This window comes from Lissotriton helveticus, chromosome 2_1, assembly GCF_964261635.1.
Source record: "Lissotriton helveticus chromosome 2_1, aLisHel1.1, whole genome shotgun sequence".
Taxonomy (NCBI): domain Eukaryota; kingdom Metazoa; phylum Chordata; class Amphibia; order Caudata; family Salamandridae; genus Lissotriton; species Lissotriton helveticus.
In genome coordinates, this window is record NC_136059.1 from 1,692,797 (window position 1) to 1,710,038 (window position 17,242).

Consider the following 17,242-nt stretch of genomic DNA (forward strand, 5'->3'; position numbering starts at 1 on the left):
AGCTGATGGTTTGGTTTATGGAGCAGAGGTAGAAGTACTAATCGTGCGTTGATTCTGCGCTGGCTGAAGAGTGGCTGAGTCCTCTTCTGATTGAGACCCAGAATCATGTATGGAAAGTGGTTCCTTCTGTGCCGCAGAAGCCTCTTCTTCCTCATCTTGTTGACCGCTGATGTCAGGGACATCGTCCATTTGCTTGCGCTAGCCCTTCGATCTCAAAGAGTCTTTTTAGACCAGAAAGACTTAGAGGCATCACAAGTGTCTTCTTGCCGTTCTTGCTGTTCTGGCGAGAGATAGAAGTTGCAAACGGGATGTTGGCCTGTGTGAGGGTATGTGGAGTGGCACTCCGGACAGAAACGGAGCATGCTCCATTAGCAGGTCATTCGCAAAATCATTGGAAATGGAGAAGTATTGCCTGGACGGGCATGGCCCATAGGTCAAGGGAACGAGTCGAAAAACTGCTACCAAAGTCCAAGTATGAGAGTTAATACAATACCGAATGAGACAATACCGTTGAAAGAGAACGGACTGAAAGGGGACCGAAGGAGACTCGAACCAGAGTGCAAGATACTACATCCGAACCCGTCGCTGGAAAAAAACAATCTGAAGATGGCATCCATGACCACGTGCAGTATTTCCAAGATTAGGAGTTGCACACCCTCCAAACTTCTTGGAACAAAAACAACTTATAATCATCTGAGCCCAACACTAGATGGCGGACTTATGCAAAGCATGTGTATCTACAGCACACACGCCTCGAACACACAGCTTCAGTTATTGCAAATGGTATGCAGATGTCAGCAAGTCCATCTAAAAGGTGCAAGTTCATCTGAAAGACTTTTTCCTGCTCAGATTATTTAGCCAAAGGGAAGGAAAGAGTTGCAGAGAAATCCGCACTAATATGTTAAAATATTTTTACTTGATCTACCTAGTTAGTAATATAATTACAACTAGCTTATTTTCAAAGTAACAGCTTCACATATTGCGAGTACTATGCATTTGTGATTTTAAAAAACAAAAACACATTCCTAGTATGAATTCTTGAGTGCGTCTATTCATGATGAAAAGGGGCTCCGAGCCTACAACAATTCCAATCAGAGACTGATTTTTAGTTAATGCACAACTTTTTTATTCAATACACGGTGAATCCATAATGTTCTCTGTCCCATGTTGATATACTAACTACGTTTAAGGTATCAGTCGGTCCAGAGAATCCTTTCGGAGGTCATGTTCTGGAGAAGAATTTCTGAAAACATCAACACCGGCGCCCGTCATCACTGGCGCCCATCAACACTGGCGCCCATCAACACTGGCGCCCATCAACACTGGCGCCCATCATCACTGGCGCCCATCAACACTGGCGCCCATCAACACTGGCGCCCATCAACACTGGCGCCCATCAACACTGGCGCCCATCAACACTGGCGCCCATCAACACTGGTGCCCATCAACACTGGCGCCCATCATCACTGGCGCCCATCAACACTGGCGCCCATCAACACTGGCGCCCATCAACACTGGCGCCCATCAACACTGGCGCCCATCAACACTGGCGCCCATCAACACTGGTGCCCATCAACACTGGCGCCCATCATCACTGGCGCCCATCATCACTGGCGCCCATCAACACTGGCGCCCATCAACACTGGCGCCCATCAACACTGGCGCCCAACACTGGCGCCCATCAACACTGGCGCCCATCATCACTGGCGCCCATCAACACTGGCTGATGCAATCCGAGTAATCTTGAATGACACAGGCAAACGTTGCCAATTCTTAGTAAAAGCGGAGCCATGTAATATTAGTCTCCTCTCTCAGTTCACGTAGTTGCTCCCTCTATGCTGTGGATCGAGCAAAAGGGTGGATATGCTATCATGATCTGCACATCACCATGTGTACAGAAGTCATGAAGGTTTCAATACGTCATTCTCCAACCATTGGATATTGGGTGCTAAGACAGTGCCCAATACTCGTCCGCCTAGAGTATTAACTTTTGGAACTACAAAGTAGTCCAAATCCAAATCCACCTCATAAACACTGCAGCATACCAAAGCAAAGTCACTATAGAAATAGTCCGAGCAATTCAATCATTGTCCAAGCCAAAAATTGTTCAGCATTGTTGCGTCCATTCAACAAGTGTACTAAATGACACTGAATAATTATTTCTAAGAGAGAACTATTAATCTTAAAGCCTTGAGGCTGATGTGCAAATTTGGAATAAAGATTTACTATTCAAATCTCGACGTGAATTTGGCCCTCTATGCTGTGGGTTTGTTAGACGGTTGACTAACAGATTATTTCCCATTTCGATTGCAATTTTCAATTTGTTTGGCAACCAATTCAGAAAGAGGTAAAACAGAGGAGGTGGGTAACTTTCACTGTAAACGCATATGCTGCATTCCCTGCTGAGATATTTAACTCGATTTGTCGCTATGGATCCCAATCTAAGAACATTTTATACACACAGAGCTGTAGCATTACCTGCTGACTATGAACCCTATTGTGACTTAAAAGTCCTGAGAGGACCTCAAGAACACTAGGTGTACTCTGATAGTTTAACAATCGACTGTGACAGGAGCACTTATTTCAGGCTCTGCACAACGCGCTTCTGAAGTGTAGGCAATCAGTCCACAGACAATTAATACTATGATGAGCAAAAGTAAATCCACATTTGTAAGTAAACATCCGTGAAACGATCCGGCCTGTGCTCAGGGTAGGAAGGAGGGGGCCGCGCGGCTCCCCACCAGGAGCAATACATGGCCCGGGGGACTGCCACCCCCCAGGGCCGGCTCCTGCTATGTTCCAGGGTGCCCACCTTCCGCACATAACAGCTTGCTCTGACTTGTCCAGAGCTTTGACAGCTCCCGCCAAGTAAGAACAAACACTAACTCTGCTCTCAGCAAGAGGGAGCTGTGAAACTGCTCCCGCTTGCTGAGATCAAAGTTTTCGTTTGATTCCCTGCCTGCTGTCAAACAGGCAGGGAAACAGATGAAAGGATTGCTCTACAGACTAGATGTTTAGCGTATTCTGGAGATGAAATCTGGTATTCAGAAATCACAGTAAAACCATGTGTCACATGCTGAACATCTGAGCACCTTCTCACTGTTCAATTAGGGAAAAAGACACCAGGACACAACAACCTTAACGAGTGGGTGAGTAAACAACAAAGAAATAAAACCAGGTGTCAGAGATTTTATATCCAAGTACCTTCTAACAAGACATCATAGGAAACAAACACTGACTATGGCGAAATAAAACCAAACGTCACAGGCTAAACATCCAAACACCTTCCCACAGGTCATCTGTGGGAGTAAAGACACAGAAGCACCTGTGACATGTGTACACTAACAACGTAGTAATAAAACCACGTGTCACATGTTGAAAATGCAAGAACAGTCTTGCAAGTCAACGGCGGAAAGAAGACTCCATGACAAATGGTATCTTTGGCAAATATGGGCTTCATATGTTTAACATCAAACATTCTAGTCGGTCATTTGAAGGAAGAAAGCAAATCTGCAACACCCAAGGCGTGTATGTGAACAACAAAAAAACAATAGTGACAAGATTATATTCAAACCTTGACAAAGAAAAACTACTTCAACAAAAATCGCAAACACATTACACAGCTAGTGGTTTTGAAATAGCGAGGTTACCTGTGGTTTGTAATGTGAAGCATCAATGTACCAAGACGCAGCGGGGGAGCGCAAAACTAGACCGAAACAAATGCTACGAAGCACAGTGAAGCTTCCAGCGCCATGAGACCCGCATGGGTGATTAGCCGCGCTTTATAAATACCGATTGACTGATTTATTTACAAACTGGTTCAGTAAGGGAACATGACCGAAGGGTTTGTCTCTTGAGGGTGTTTTCTCTGCATCATTTATCTTGTCTGCTCAGTTCAGGCTCTAACTGGCCAGGAAGAAGGAGTCAGAACTGCCCCAGATTAAGGGAATACATTTTTAACTGTGAAACTTTAGCCTATCATTCGACTGAACCGAATACTGAAATAAAGTCTCAAAGACATAAGACCGATTGGACAAGACAATTATTGAGAGTTATTTGTGTGTTACCTGCATCTAAGCTTCAATACCGCACCAACGTCCAAGATGAGCCTTGATGCTTTGACCAGCCCTACAGAGGAGGCACCTGACAGTCCAGGCAGCTCGCAGTGTCATCTGGTTCTGAGGTTCCAAGGACATCAGCAACACATGTCACACTTTATTGCAGAGCTCTCTGTCCCTAAAGCACTGCCCTGACTAGAGGCCACCCCTGCCGGCTTACACCATTCCAAGGATGGCGGTGCCACACGAGCTGTGCCAGCCACCGTCGTCTTCCCCGGCTCCAAAGGTTCACTTACCCTGTATTCACCGAGAGCGAAGTGGCAGGTCGCCAGCTGAATGAGCGCCCGATGCTGCTCCAACGAGACCTGTCCGAGGATCTGCAGCGGGGCGTGCGCACCCTGGAGAGCGGTCAGGATGTGGAGACTGGAGACCGCCTTCTTGTACTGCCCCTGAAAGAAAGAGGGTAGAACTGGAGAAGGTCTGAAGAGCAGAGCAGAATCAACAGCTATCTGCACACCAGTGAAACTGGAAGAAACACAGCAAGCTCCTCTCTGAGCCGGCTCTGGTCAAACATCCCAAGCGAGGGACAAAAGGAAAGTAAAATATATTATTCAGCAGAAAAGGTTTAGAAGGGTCGAAACTTTGCATTTATAAATGACATGTGACTTTAAGCCCAGAATCGACATCTGCTGAAACAAGCAAAAAAATAAAAATATTCCACTGCAAGGCCAACTGTAGTAATCTGCTTCTTATGTAATGCATCTCCCTGGCCCTGGTTCTCTGCCTGATGCTCTAGCTATATGATGTCATTTGGAATGTTATGGATGTTTGTTCTTGAAGGGGGAGCTGTTGGAGAAGATGGGCTGAGCAGCCAGGAGTCTGCTCCTGGTGGGGCTTATATTAAGACTTATATTGCAACTTACTAAGCTGTAACTTAAGGAATAAACTACAACTACAAGAGCTGTCTACTGGACCTCATTTATTTCTACACCAACCTCTGCCGACGAGGGCCTATTTGGTGGCATATGGTGTGTTCCACACCCTATGAGATGTCCAGTTTGATTCTCTATGTATGTCTCTAAAGAGGACCAGTGGGACTCTAAAACCCTTCTCGGGACGCCTGCTATATCCTTTACAGAACTTCAGGGCACTCGTCTTCTCTGCGGGGCTGCTGCACCGGTCATGGGACTCCAGGGCACTCTGCGTCCCTGCTGTACGTGTGCACCTTTAATGGAACTCTAGGGCATTAATTACTCTTCTCTACAAAATGACAGAATCTTTAAGAGTGCTCTAGGGTACCCCTCTGCAGGGCTGCAGTGACTTTAATGGTTCTCTAGAGTACTTCTCTCCTCTGCAGGACTGCGCTGCCTCTTCCTGTCTCAAGCTCTATGTCGTTGATCCTGTGATTCTGTTATTGAAAAATAAACATGAAATCAGAGGCCTCAAATGTACCTGAAAAATGATCATGTCTGTGAGGAATATTCTCAGCCACACCCAGGTGTCCGTCTTCCAGGACGAGCGGATTCTTGCAAATTCTGCACAATCAGAGAGGAGACAAGTTTAGGTTAGGGTACAGCAGCGAACAAATACAGCATTTAATATCATATTTCAATGAATGATTGCTTTGGGGACTTCTAGATAGAAAGTGTCCTTCCATGAAGGCACTGTGTCCTAAATGTTCTGCTCTCCCAACACCGCAGGGCCCCTTCGAGAGAGAGTGGGCACTACCCCCTCCACCAACCTCAATAAGTCTGGCAAGGAAAGCTGTTAGCAGACCCCTGGGGGGGGATGCCTGCTTTAAAAGGCTCCGTCAGTCTCCCGTAACTGAGGTCCTTGTCTTCCATTGGACGGGGCATGGCTGGAAGGTGGGTGTACTGTGTTTCTTCCAGTAACTCTCAGACCCTGGTGGACTCACCGGTGGGCACTGGTCACTGGACACTGCCCTGCACCATCGCTCTTCTGCATCTGATTTGCATCACCGGAGTCTGATTGGTCATTGTGGGAGGTTGGCACTGGTTTCGGCCCGAGGTGGTCAATGGTTTGGGCCAGAGGCTGACATTGGTTTATCCTCTAAAATGAAAATTGCTTGAGCCCAATTTTAGCTTTGGGTCAGAGGTTGGGGTTGGTTTGGACAGGAGTATGGCGTTCGTTTGAGCCTGAAGTTGGCATTGGTTTGAGTAAGAGACTGGCATGAGTTTGGGCAAGAGGTTGGCACTGGTTTGGGTCCAACATTGGAATTACTTTGGTCCCTGTGACACCCTACAAACAGTCGGATGTTTGCCCGATGTGCAGTCGCACATTCACTAGCCAGTACTAGCCAGAGCCACAAGGCAGCTGCACTCTATCAGTGAAGAACTTGGCTTGTGCTTTGCACTTTTGATGGGATCTGGGACCACGGCGCCAACATTAAAGATTACAAATGGACTCTCAGCACTCTCCCAAGTAGACGTGTTGCACCACCAGGCTAGCCACACCCAGAGGTTGAGCTGCCCGATGTGCTCCATAAAAGAAGGGTTCACCATCTCGATTTTGGTGGAATTAGGAACGCTGGGACAGGGTTATGTCCTTTCCCCACAGGAAGTGGTCATATGGGGGGTAGGGGTGTAGTGACCTCAAGGGTAAGTACCCTATTGGCTACGACACTTCACTCCCCTCTATGCCCCTAAATTGAGTATTTGGGTGGCCCCCTCACACCAGGAAAGCAGATTCACCTGACTAAAGAAGAAGGAAACAGAAGAGCCGAAGAAGCGAGAACGGTCACCTACCTGTAGACTTTGGCGGCTAACCCTGCCTACCTGCTCCTGTCTCGACAATTGCAACAACTCGACTCGTGAATGAATGAATGAATGAAATGGCATTTATCATGCGCAGCTATGCCCAATGGGCGTCAAGGCGCCTAAATCAAATAACTAGCTGTCAATAGTCAGAAACAGAGCTTACTGGTATGCTTTAATAAAAAGCCAAGTTTTCAATGACTTCCTGAAAAGGTCAAGAGAGGGCAATGACTTGATCTCAAGGGGGAGTGAATTCCACATCTGGGGTGCCAGAATGGAAAAAGCTTTGCTCCCCCATCTAGCCTTCATGGCTCGAGGGATTACCAGTTGATTGAGCTCACTAGAGCGAAGGCATCTATTCGGGACATATCTAGTAAGTAGGGATCCAAGGGCATCAGCCGAACCTGCACTTAACGCCTTATATGTTAGACAGAGAAGTTTGAACGTGATCCTTGAGGGAATAGGGAGCCAGTGGATTCTTCCTCGCCAAGGTCATAGATGACAGCCAAGGCAGGGCAAGGGCGAAACGCGCTGCCGCGTTTTGTATGACCTGCAAGCGCTGCAGAAGACCCTTGTTGGCCCCGGCATAGAGTGAATTGCAGTAATCCAGCCTTGAGCCAACAAGGGCGATCACCACCTGTTTCCGTGCCTGTGTGGAAAGATAGTGGACAATCCTTTTCAGGGTCCTAATGACGCCCCAACAGGTAGCCACCGTTCGATTGACCTGAAGCTCCATAGAGAGCTGGGTGTCAAAGATGACACCAAGGTTCCTGGCAGATTGTGTAGGTGTGGGGCAAATGCCTAAAGAGGAAGGCCACCACTCACCTGACCACATGCCCTGATCTTTGCCAAAGACCAGGACCTCTGTCTTGTCCCCGTTCAACTTTAGGGAGTTGGAAATCATCCACTCTGCAACAAGTTGCATGCAGGCTCTAAAGTTTGACGCGGCTTCAGTCACAGAGTGGGTCAGGGGTACCATAATCTGCGTATCGTCGGCATACGATACTACCTCCATCCCCTGAGATCTTACTAGTCTTGCAAGGGGGGCCACGTAGATGTTGAACAGGGTCGGACTCAATGCCGACCCCTGTGGCACCCCGCATTGCAAAGACTTAGCAGGGGAGAGGTACTCACCTAGCATGACACGCTGCTCTCGTTGATGTAAAAAGGAGCTCAGGAGACTGAGAGCCGGTCCTTCTATACCTGCCTCCTTTAACCTGGATGTTAAGGTAAAGGGAGACAGGGTATCGAAAGCTGCTGTAAGGTCCAGCAGCACCAGCACGGTGGTTTGACCCAAATCAACTTTCCTGCGGATGTTATCCATGACCTTAGTCAAGGCAGACTCCGTGCTATGCAGCTTTCTAAAGCCATGTTGGGACCCATCCAAGAAACCTGAGGCATCCAGGAAATTAGAAAGGTGAAAGTTCAAGTGGGTCTCCAACATCTTGGCAGGGGCCGGCAGGAGGGAGATGGGTCTGAAGTTCTTCAGTACTCCGGGGTCTAGGGTGGTCTTTTTCAGCAGTGGCTTTACAATGGCTTTCTTCCAGAGTGATGGGAAGTTGCCTTGTTCCAAGGCTCCATTCATTACTTCCAGCATCCGAGGAAGAATGATGTCCCTACAGTTCTTTAGTTGTTTCAAAGGAACTCGTCCTGCAGCTTTCATCCTCCAAAACGCTCGGCGAGCTGCCAGCACTTCGCCAACCAGCCAGCATATCCCTTGAAGAGGAGGAGAACGTTCCTCGCATTCTGCAGGCACCGACTACGACTGGTTTACCGTTCTGCTGACCACTGGGTCCACACACGCAGCAGCCACCCAGGAGGAGGTCACTATGGTCCAAGAGGTCAGTACCGTCTCCCCACCACGTTTAGAGATGCATGGGCCCCCAAGAGCCACTTTGCACCAATAACCGGGATACCGGACCCCTTACGGCAACCAAGGTTTGTTTGGAGCCCAATCCGGACTACAAAAATCTCCAAGATCAACCAGCCGACAACAGACGTCAGCATCGCAGAGGCCAAAACAGAGAGTGGCTCAACTGTCCTGTCCCGTTCTCCAGGTCGACACCGAACGGTAGAGCCTCTAACATCAACGACCCGCAGACTAAAACACCTCAATACCTGAGCCTCACAGCCTGAGTCCGAGCGGACCGACAGTGTCCCTGAGCCTCACAGACTGAGTCCGAGCGGACAGACAGCGTCCCTGAGCCTCACAGACTGAGTCCGAGCGGACCAACAGCGTCCCTGAGCCTCACAGCCTGAGTCCGAGCGGACCGACAGTGTCCCTGAGCCTCACAGCCTGAGTACGAGCGGACCGACAGTGTCCCTGAGCCTCACAGCCTGAGTCCGAGCGGATCGACAGCGTCCCTGAGGCTGAAAAACCTAGCCCCCTTTGGGCTCCGACGGACTAGTACCCAATCCAACACTTGCAGCATGTTTCAGCTTACAGGTTTCTGCATGGACGTCAGCTGTAGCGTTCGGGCCTCTGCACCCGGACACACCAGTAAACTGAAGCTGCTGGAGTTCTAAGGGCCTTGGCCCCTACTTACCTCAAGTACTTACCTCAAGTTCAGAAGATCAATCCCTGAAGTCGTTTCAAGTGACCCTATTCAGAGAAATTTTAACCCACAGGATAACATTACCACGTTCGAGGCTCAGGCCTCAAATCTGACAGCTGTCAGTTTCTACTGTGTCTACCGTAAAATTTGAGAACGTCAAAAGTACTTACCCGATTACAAACCGCTTGGTGTTAAAAATTCTATAAAAAAATATGTTACATTCCTAAATTGGTCTGGAGTTTCTTCTGGAGTGTGTCTCTCATTTATTGACGGTGTGTGCTCAACAATGCTTAGCGCTACCAGGGGCAGCTGGTCCCTTTGGGCAAAGGGGCTGCGCCCCCTCTATTTCCCCTAACATCAGCACCATGCTAATTTTCCAATTACTATTATAATGATTACAATAGTATTAAAAAATTAGCTGTGCGTGCTTGGCTGCCACTTCTGACCCTCCCAGCAGCGAGGGTCAGGCATCCAGGCACTTTTCTCAGGCACACGCGCTGGTGTGCATGCGCCAACCTAATGCTGGGCGAAGCCAGGGCTTACCTTCTTCCAGCCCTGGTCTGTCCAATCCCAGGCCGTCCTGGTGACTCCCATAATGACGCACTGCAAGCGTACTTTAGTAAGGTGGTCCGGGGCGCTGTGAGGATCCGCCCTGCCCTACCCGGGGCTACCGGTCAATCCCAAAGGGCCATCCAGGAGGGTGGGACACCGGGACGGGCCTTCACCACGTGAGTCGGATGACCCTGGCGTCGGATCACAGGCAGTCACAGATACACTGAGCATGAGTATCTATTTACTTTCACTTTCAACGTCCTCCAAGAATTGGAGCTTTGGCAGACTGGTAAGGCCTGGTTACCCAGGTAAGCCCGCTCTCCCGTCCTGGCAGCCTTCCCCCTGGGCTCCGGCCTCCTCCATGATTGCGTCGAGTCACCATTCTCACCAGACAGAGCACGTGTGGCTTTTAAAAGACACATGTACCACATGTTTTATAAACTGCAGTAAAACCTTTCCCAGGAGTATCACCGCAACAGTTACTGGGAAGAGTTTTGCATCTGAAGTGGCCACAAATGTGTCCCGACATCGAATAGTGCCTTTAAACCTTCGCATGCGCTGCCCTCGGCTCTCTTGACTTTGTCTAGCCTCCTTTACATAGCGTTTGTCTAGATCTTCTCTGCGCTCATTTTGTTACTGGCCTATGTCCCAGTGCCTGCCGTCTCTACCGTGTCTCATGATATCAAGTGAACGAGATGACGAAAGGCCTCTTGCAGGACTGACTGTACCAATGACTGTGGAACGGCATAAATGGTAAGAACCAAACAACGCAGAAAATAAAAATACAAGAAAGTCGACCAATTCACATTATTTGTCAAAACCCAATATTGACAGCATTCTTCCTAGGCCTAAAGGTGACTGTTCACAGTGCGCGCATTAGAAGTTATGGAAAATAGCAATTGTGTTTTAAAAACCATGCTCATAGTAAAATAGGAAAAAAATAAAACCATGTTTTGGTGATTATGTGAGACCTGAAACTGCTTTTGGGGTGCAGTTCTGTCTTAGTTCTCTCAAACAACGTTTATTGGCTCTGATTTCTTTAAGTTATTGATTAAGTTGAGTTTCTTTTGACCTGATTTCTGCAGTTCGATTTTTTTTTAAAGTAATTTTTATTGCAGTCAAGACTCCAATCTGGCTGCAGCACCACACCCTCTCCCTTCCAAAGGGGAGAGAAGGGAAGACCGAACGGCGGGGGCAGGTGTCAAGGCCAATTATTTTTCTTTTACATTTCGGGCTGGGAGGAGAGCCCACGTTATGTTGGCAAATACAAAGCACTACACAATTTAGGTCCCACCAGCCTCAACAACTGCACCAGCGTTCACATCACTGCCAGATTCCTTGACCTTGCAAACCTCCTGCTCACCGCTGTCCCTGCGTCCGAAGAGCCAGACCCGGCGGCTGTGCCAGCCAGTGCCCGGGTGCTAAAGTTTGAAACATACTACCCCGTCAATCAATCAATCAATCAGTGATTTGTAGAGTGCACTACTCACCCGTGAGGGTCTCAAGGCGCTCTGGGGTGTGATTTCGGCAGCTCCAGGCGTCGGACAGCCAGGTCTGGGGCTCTACCTGACGCCGGTCAACCGAAAAGCCATGTCTTGAGGCTCCTCTTCAATGCTTGCAGTGTGGGGGGTTTGTCTGATGCTGAGGGGGGAGTTAGTTCCAAGTCTTGCCCCCATGTATGAGAAAAACCTGCCTCCCATTCTGGCTCTGTGGATGCGGGAGATTTCAGCCACGGCCTGATCAGCAGACCGGAGGTTTCCCCTGGGGGCGTAGAGGAGAGTCTTTCTTTGAGGTATTTGGGTTTGGTGTTGTGTAGTGAGCAGCCTGGAGGTCACTCTTTTTTCAACGGGGAGCCAGTGGAGGTCTCGTAGGTGTTGGGTGATGTGGTCTTGTCGTGGGATGCGGAGGACGAGTCTAGCTGCAGAGTTCTATACAGTCTAGTAATTGTGTAGTAGAGATGTGTTGATTCTGGCATAGAGGGCATTCCCGTAGTCCAATATAACATCAAATCCTTTGCACACACAACAGAGTAAAAGGTAGTGATGAAACACTGTTCCTTGAAGTTCATAATGAAGATGTGGTCATTAATCGGTGTGGTTCAATTTTGATGTGTTAATCTTTCACATAACCAGCCAACACGTGTTTTGTCTGTGGGTATTGACACTCTTGATTTCTTCAGGGCTTTCTGTGAATAGGATGTCTGTTTGAACCTCTCAACCGGTGATAACTCCAAACCTGCTGGTCACGTAATAAGTGTTGTATTCAGTGAAATAAAAACACTTCAGATCTCAGATACAGTAAACTGTGTCTGGTCCGGTCCTCTAAGCCCTATCAATTGGCTCCTGGTGCGGCGCTACCAATACGAGTGCCAACTATAGAATACCGGACGGCAGAATAAGCCGTTTGATACAGCCAAATTTCAGAACTGTGGCGAGTTCTCGGGATCTCTGTCAACCGGATGTCATCCTGTAGTCCAGCTTGCTGGTGATGAGTGCGTGGGTGATGCTCTTTTTGGATTCACGGGGGTCTTCGGGAGTATGCAGAGGGTGTTGAAGCATGCGGAGGATACGGTGTTGATCTGTCGGTTCATGGTGAAGGAGGAGTGGAGTATGATGCCGAGGTTGCGGGCGTGGTCTGTGGGAAGGTTGCCAAGGGCGGGGGTCACCAGGTGTTGTGCCACGCAGAGGGGGTAGATCCGAGGATGAGGACTTCCGTTTTCTCCGAGTTGAGCTTCAGGCAACTGCTTTTCATTCAGGTTGCGACGTCCTTCATTCCTTCCTGAAAGCTGTGCCTGGTGGTGTTGGGTTCCTTGGTGAGGAAGAAGGTTAGCTGGGTGTCTTCGACGTAGGATACTATGCTGAGTCTGTGTTCTGACGATGGTTGCAAGGGGGGCCATGTAGATGTTGAAGAGAGTGGGGCTGAGCGATGATCCTTGGGGTACTCCAATGTTGATTTCCGTGGGTTCGGAGAGACAGGGCGGGAGTCGGATTCTTTGAGTATGGACGGTGAGGAAGGAGCGGATCCAGTCGAGGGCAGATCCCTGTATTCCTACATCGTGGAGTCTGACGGCTAGTGTGCGGTGGGAGACGGTGTCGAAGGCTGCTGAGAGGTCTAGTAGAATGAGGGCTGCATTGTGGCCCTGGTCGAGGAGTGTGTGGATGATGTCTGTAGCGGCTAGGAAAATCCGGTATTTTAGAAAGCGCGAACTACTCACCCTTAAGGGTCTCAAGATGATGGGGGCCATTGTGAAAATCAAGTGAGATATTGCCCAGAGTCACATGGTGCTGAGCTGTTCTGTTGCCGGAGCCGGGGATCGAACGTGAGCCCTGAACTCTGAAGTCAGCTTCCCTGAGGGTGGAGGAGGGCCTCAAACATCTGCCTGGACCAGAGAGGTGCTGTGGCAGAGACACAACGACGGAGCTGCCAGGGGGAGAGCAGTTTCCCTGACCAGGAGGTCAGAGGTGTTGCTCACATAGGGGCTGCCAGCTCAGTCGCAGAATTCAAGCACAAACATTTAAGTATATTAAAGTACAACATTCCTATTTTGATTAAGAATGGTTGTGAATGAGAATGAGAATATAGAATAATTTGCGCTAGCCCACAGCCATTCCGTCCGTTTTTATGATTCACCAGTTTCAAAGACCACCAGCCGCCACTAAACACTACCCTGTGATACGCCTAAACTGCTCCCTCACACTACCACAACAGAGGGCATTTGGGATTATTAATTTAAGCCCTGTAAACCAATAAGGGTCATCTGGACTTTGTAATTGGCATCTGTAAAGTGCATTATCACCTTCTGCTCTCTAAGGTCTTTCTACATTGTCTACTTCATTTTATATTTTGAACAAAAAGCCAGGTTCCTACATCAACGATGGAGTTAAAGTCGTCAACGAGGTTTCCTTTGAAGACTTCTTTTTTATTACAGGTGAATCTCTGTTGTGTGAATCTCTGTTGTGTGAATCTCTGTTGTGCTTAGACGCGTCCTCATCTGGTTTGTCAGGAGAGGATGCGACTGCACGCGCTGTAACAAATAAATCATGCTTAAGAGACTGTACAAGCCTCCTCTTGTGCGTTGCCTTCATGGAAGCGCTTGTAGGGGCACTTCTCACGGAATCTTCTCCTGAAGAGGGTGCGTCTCCTGTAGAAGGAGGGAAATGCTCTTTATGCATATGAAACAATGCCAACCTCCTTTCTCTGATCTTAAGAGTCTTAGTGGAGAAAGACTACAGATCCTACACTCTGCTGACTAATGCTTGGGATAAAGACAATAAATCGACTCCGCGTGAGGGTGATTTTCTTGCTGCCACAAGATAAAATAAGTTGTAAAACAATGTTTCAAGGAATGGACCAGGTACTTAACTGAAGGGGGCTTTGCGCACCAACGAGTATTTGGTATGGATTATGCAGTGGTTATGCTGGAGTGGTGCTGCTAGGAAAAGGGGTGACCTGTACAACCCCTTAACAATGTAATGCGCCAAGCACATACATATAAATTTGTGAGGAGAAAGACCTGAGCACACACAAACTTGATACAAATTGTAATAAATTCTTTGGTCTTGATTTCACAACAACAACAAGGGACAGTTGGTAAGTGCAGCAATAATGTTTATTGCGCCAGCCGACACGTGTTTCATTGGAGTGGATTACACTCCAAATCTTCAGGGCTATCTCCAAATGGAAATGATGGGTAGTCCCCCACGACTGGTGATAATTCCAACCCAGTCCGGGTACAAAGGATCTTCTGAAGAGGCGCGCCAATCAAGTGTTGAATACACTTCGTAATCAATTCTTTGAAGAATACAAATGAGTTCTATGCGCCAGGAACAGCAAGGGCAGTAAGAAAAAGAATAATTAATGATGGTTCTAACCGTTATCGAATATGTCGTAGATTACGAGGTAGTGGCCGTTTGAGTATTCCACGAGGAAGCCTCAATGGGCGAAAGTAGCCGGCACTGCCCTTCACTGTAGTTCCGTCTTGCTCACACGAGTGTTGCCGCTTACTCCAGACCCGGAACTCATTTTTATTCTTCAAAGAATTGATTACGAAACACGTGTCTAGGGATACGAATTGGAAATTAATAATGCAGCACTGGCTATGAACACTTTGAACTTAGCAAGAAATCATGAACTACATGAACCATCATGCAAGAGGTAATTACGTTGGGGCATGTCAGCGGTGCGCTCCCACCCCCTAATAGTGATAAGGTGGCAGGTATGGAGCCAGAGGCCCTCGGACAGGTACCACCATCACCCACTTGAACAGAACTGTCTGCGGGGCCGATAGATGGAGTCCCGCCCAACAAGGAATGACAGGACTTGGTGTGGGGAGCAGCTACGTTAAGGCCGTACATCGCAAGCTTCTAGTGTCCACTAAAGCACTACAGGAGTGAATGCATCACAGGAGCGAGTGCAGCACAGGAGCGAATGCCGAACCGGAGCGGGACCGTAGCGGGTGCCGGAGCGGATGCCGGACCGGAGAGGGTGCCGGACCGGAGAGGGTGCACCCCCAGTAGTTCAAACTACAGGGCCCCAGGAGGTCTGAAACGCCTGCACGTATTGTGAAAACATAAGTAGTAGTAATAGCGACTTCAGCCCTGATCCCCGAGGAGGCGAGGGCAGGAAGCGATATAATGCCTCTGAGCCCCACTAGTAGCCCAGTGGCCAGGGCCAGTCATGTGCCCCGGGTCAGCTAGTCACAAGCCAAAAGACAAGCGTCATGCTCGCCTTAGGCACAAGGTCCGATGCTCATCATAAGTGTGGCAGGAGGGGGGGGGGGACAGACACCCCATGGTCAGGGGAACCATAAGATGCACCAGAGCAAAGGGCTGAGATGTTACAGCAGCTGGGCACTGTTCATGGCCTCCGGGCTGGAGGGTCCCCTCACTGCCAGATGGTATTCACATTTCAACAAATGACCTGAAGGGGCACACGCCGCAAAATCACCGGTGTCTGCAGCAGGGACCAATAATTCTTATTTGTAAAGCGCAAACATATCACCCCTTCATCAGGGTTTCAAGGCGCTAGGGACTGTCAGTATGATTAAGTAAGTTATTACCCAGAGTCGCATGATGCTGAGCTGCTGCCGGCGGTCGAACCGTGAACCCCACGCTCCAGAGTCAGCCACTCTGGCCGCTGTGCCACAACTCTCTCGTAACACAAAACAGGTATGAATAAGACAAACAAACATACAAAAGATCAGTAACAGGTTACCCTCTCCTCATGGGCAGCGAGGCTGGAGGTGATCGCTCGTACCTTTCTCCAGAGACTCCGCGGAGTGCAGCAGCTCCCAGCTCTCTTTGGCCAATTTAAAGCTGTCCAGCAGTTCGGCGGAGTTGGGAAATTCAGTTTTATTTATTATTACATGACGGTTACGGCCCTTTCCAGAAGCTTCTTCATCATCTGAGCTCTGTCAACAAAGAAAAGTTTTTTTTAAAAACTAATTTGAATGGAATTTCAGGTTAATACATTTCAGGCAAGAGAACTGCAGCATCTGTGGTTTACAGGAAGAGAGCGGGGCTCTTAGCTCACGCACTCCCTCGCCCCCTCGATCATTCAGTAAAATATCTAATGAGGACGGTCCATGGCCCTGATGACCTGTTTGTAGCGCTTCGTGCTGTAGATTCACATGCTTTGCACACGCCTGCCGTGGACTGTGGGCGAGGACTGCACACGGTGGTTTTCTTTGAAGTCCTCAGTCTTGGGCCAGCTCCAGACTCCCCCTTAAGCCCACAATGCACCAGGATAAAGACTCCGCCTCCAGTTGTGCCCCGCCCCCAACGGGTGCGAGAGGGCGTGTAGCGAAGCAGGATAGTAAACGTGTACAGTGCATTGTGAATATGTTATTATAGATATGCAACATCTGGAGAGGGTCACGTGAATCTACAGCACTATTAGCTAGAAACAGATGAATACAGGCTAACCTTTCACGTTTGAAGCATGTGCTACTGAAGAACACGTGCTTTGCATGGACTGCAAACAGTGCTCACCCATGAAGAGCGCCGGCTGGTGAGCAGATAATGCAGATGTTTGGAGCACAGTCTTGATGCAGCTTGGCCAACCAGAGCCTCCTGACGGACTTCAAAATCAACCGGTGATTCTTAGTGAATGCGAGTGGGGTTGGAGGTGGTACCCTCACTGATGACGCCTACTGGCATGTTTCCCATGAGGGGTTTCTAGCTCCCCTCTTTCTAGTGGGGTGTGCTCAAGAAACAGAATGTGGTGTGCCAGAGCGCTCAACAGCGGTGTGCAGTGCCAGTGCGCTCAACAGCGGTGTGCAGTGCCAGAGCGCTCAACAGCGGTG

At 48.9% G+C, this 17,242-nt stretch overlaps 1 protein-coding gene across 3 annotated transcripts in view; it reads right to left on the reverse strand.

Moving 5' to 3' along the window:
* INTS10 (integrator complex subunit 10) overlaps positions 1-17,242 on the reverse strand; it is a 189,340-nt gene that overhangs the window by 57,240 nt on the left and 114,858 nt on the right. For all 3 annotated transcript variants that reach the window (XR_013606935.1, XM_078674367.1, XM_078674366.1), the window contains exons 10-12: positions 16,195-16,348; positions 5,511-5,593; positions 4,355-4,507 (exon numbers count right to left, since the gene is read on the reverse strand). Coding sequence is in view for 2 of the 3 variants with exons in the window: in XM_078674367.1 (XP_078530493.1) it covers positions 4,355-4,507; positions 5,511-5,593; positions 16,195-16,348 (390 nt within the window). In the remaining variant the exon portion in view is untranslated. The remainder of the gene's footprint in view (positions 1-4,354; positions 4,508-5,510; positions 5,594-16,194; positions 16,349-17,242) is intronic.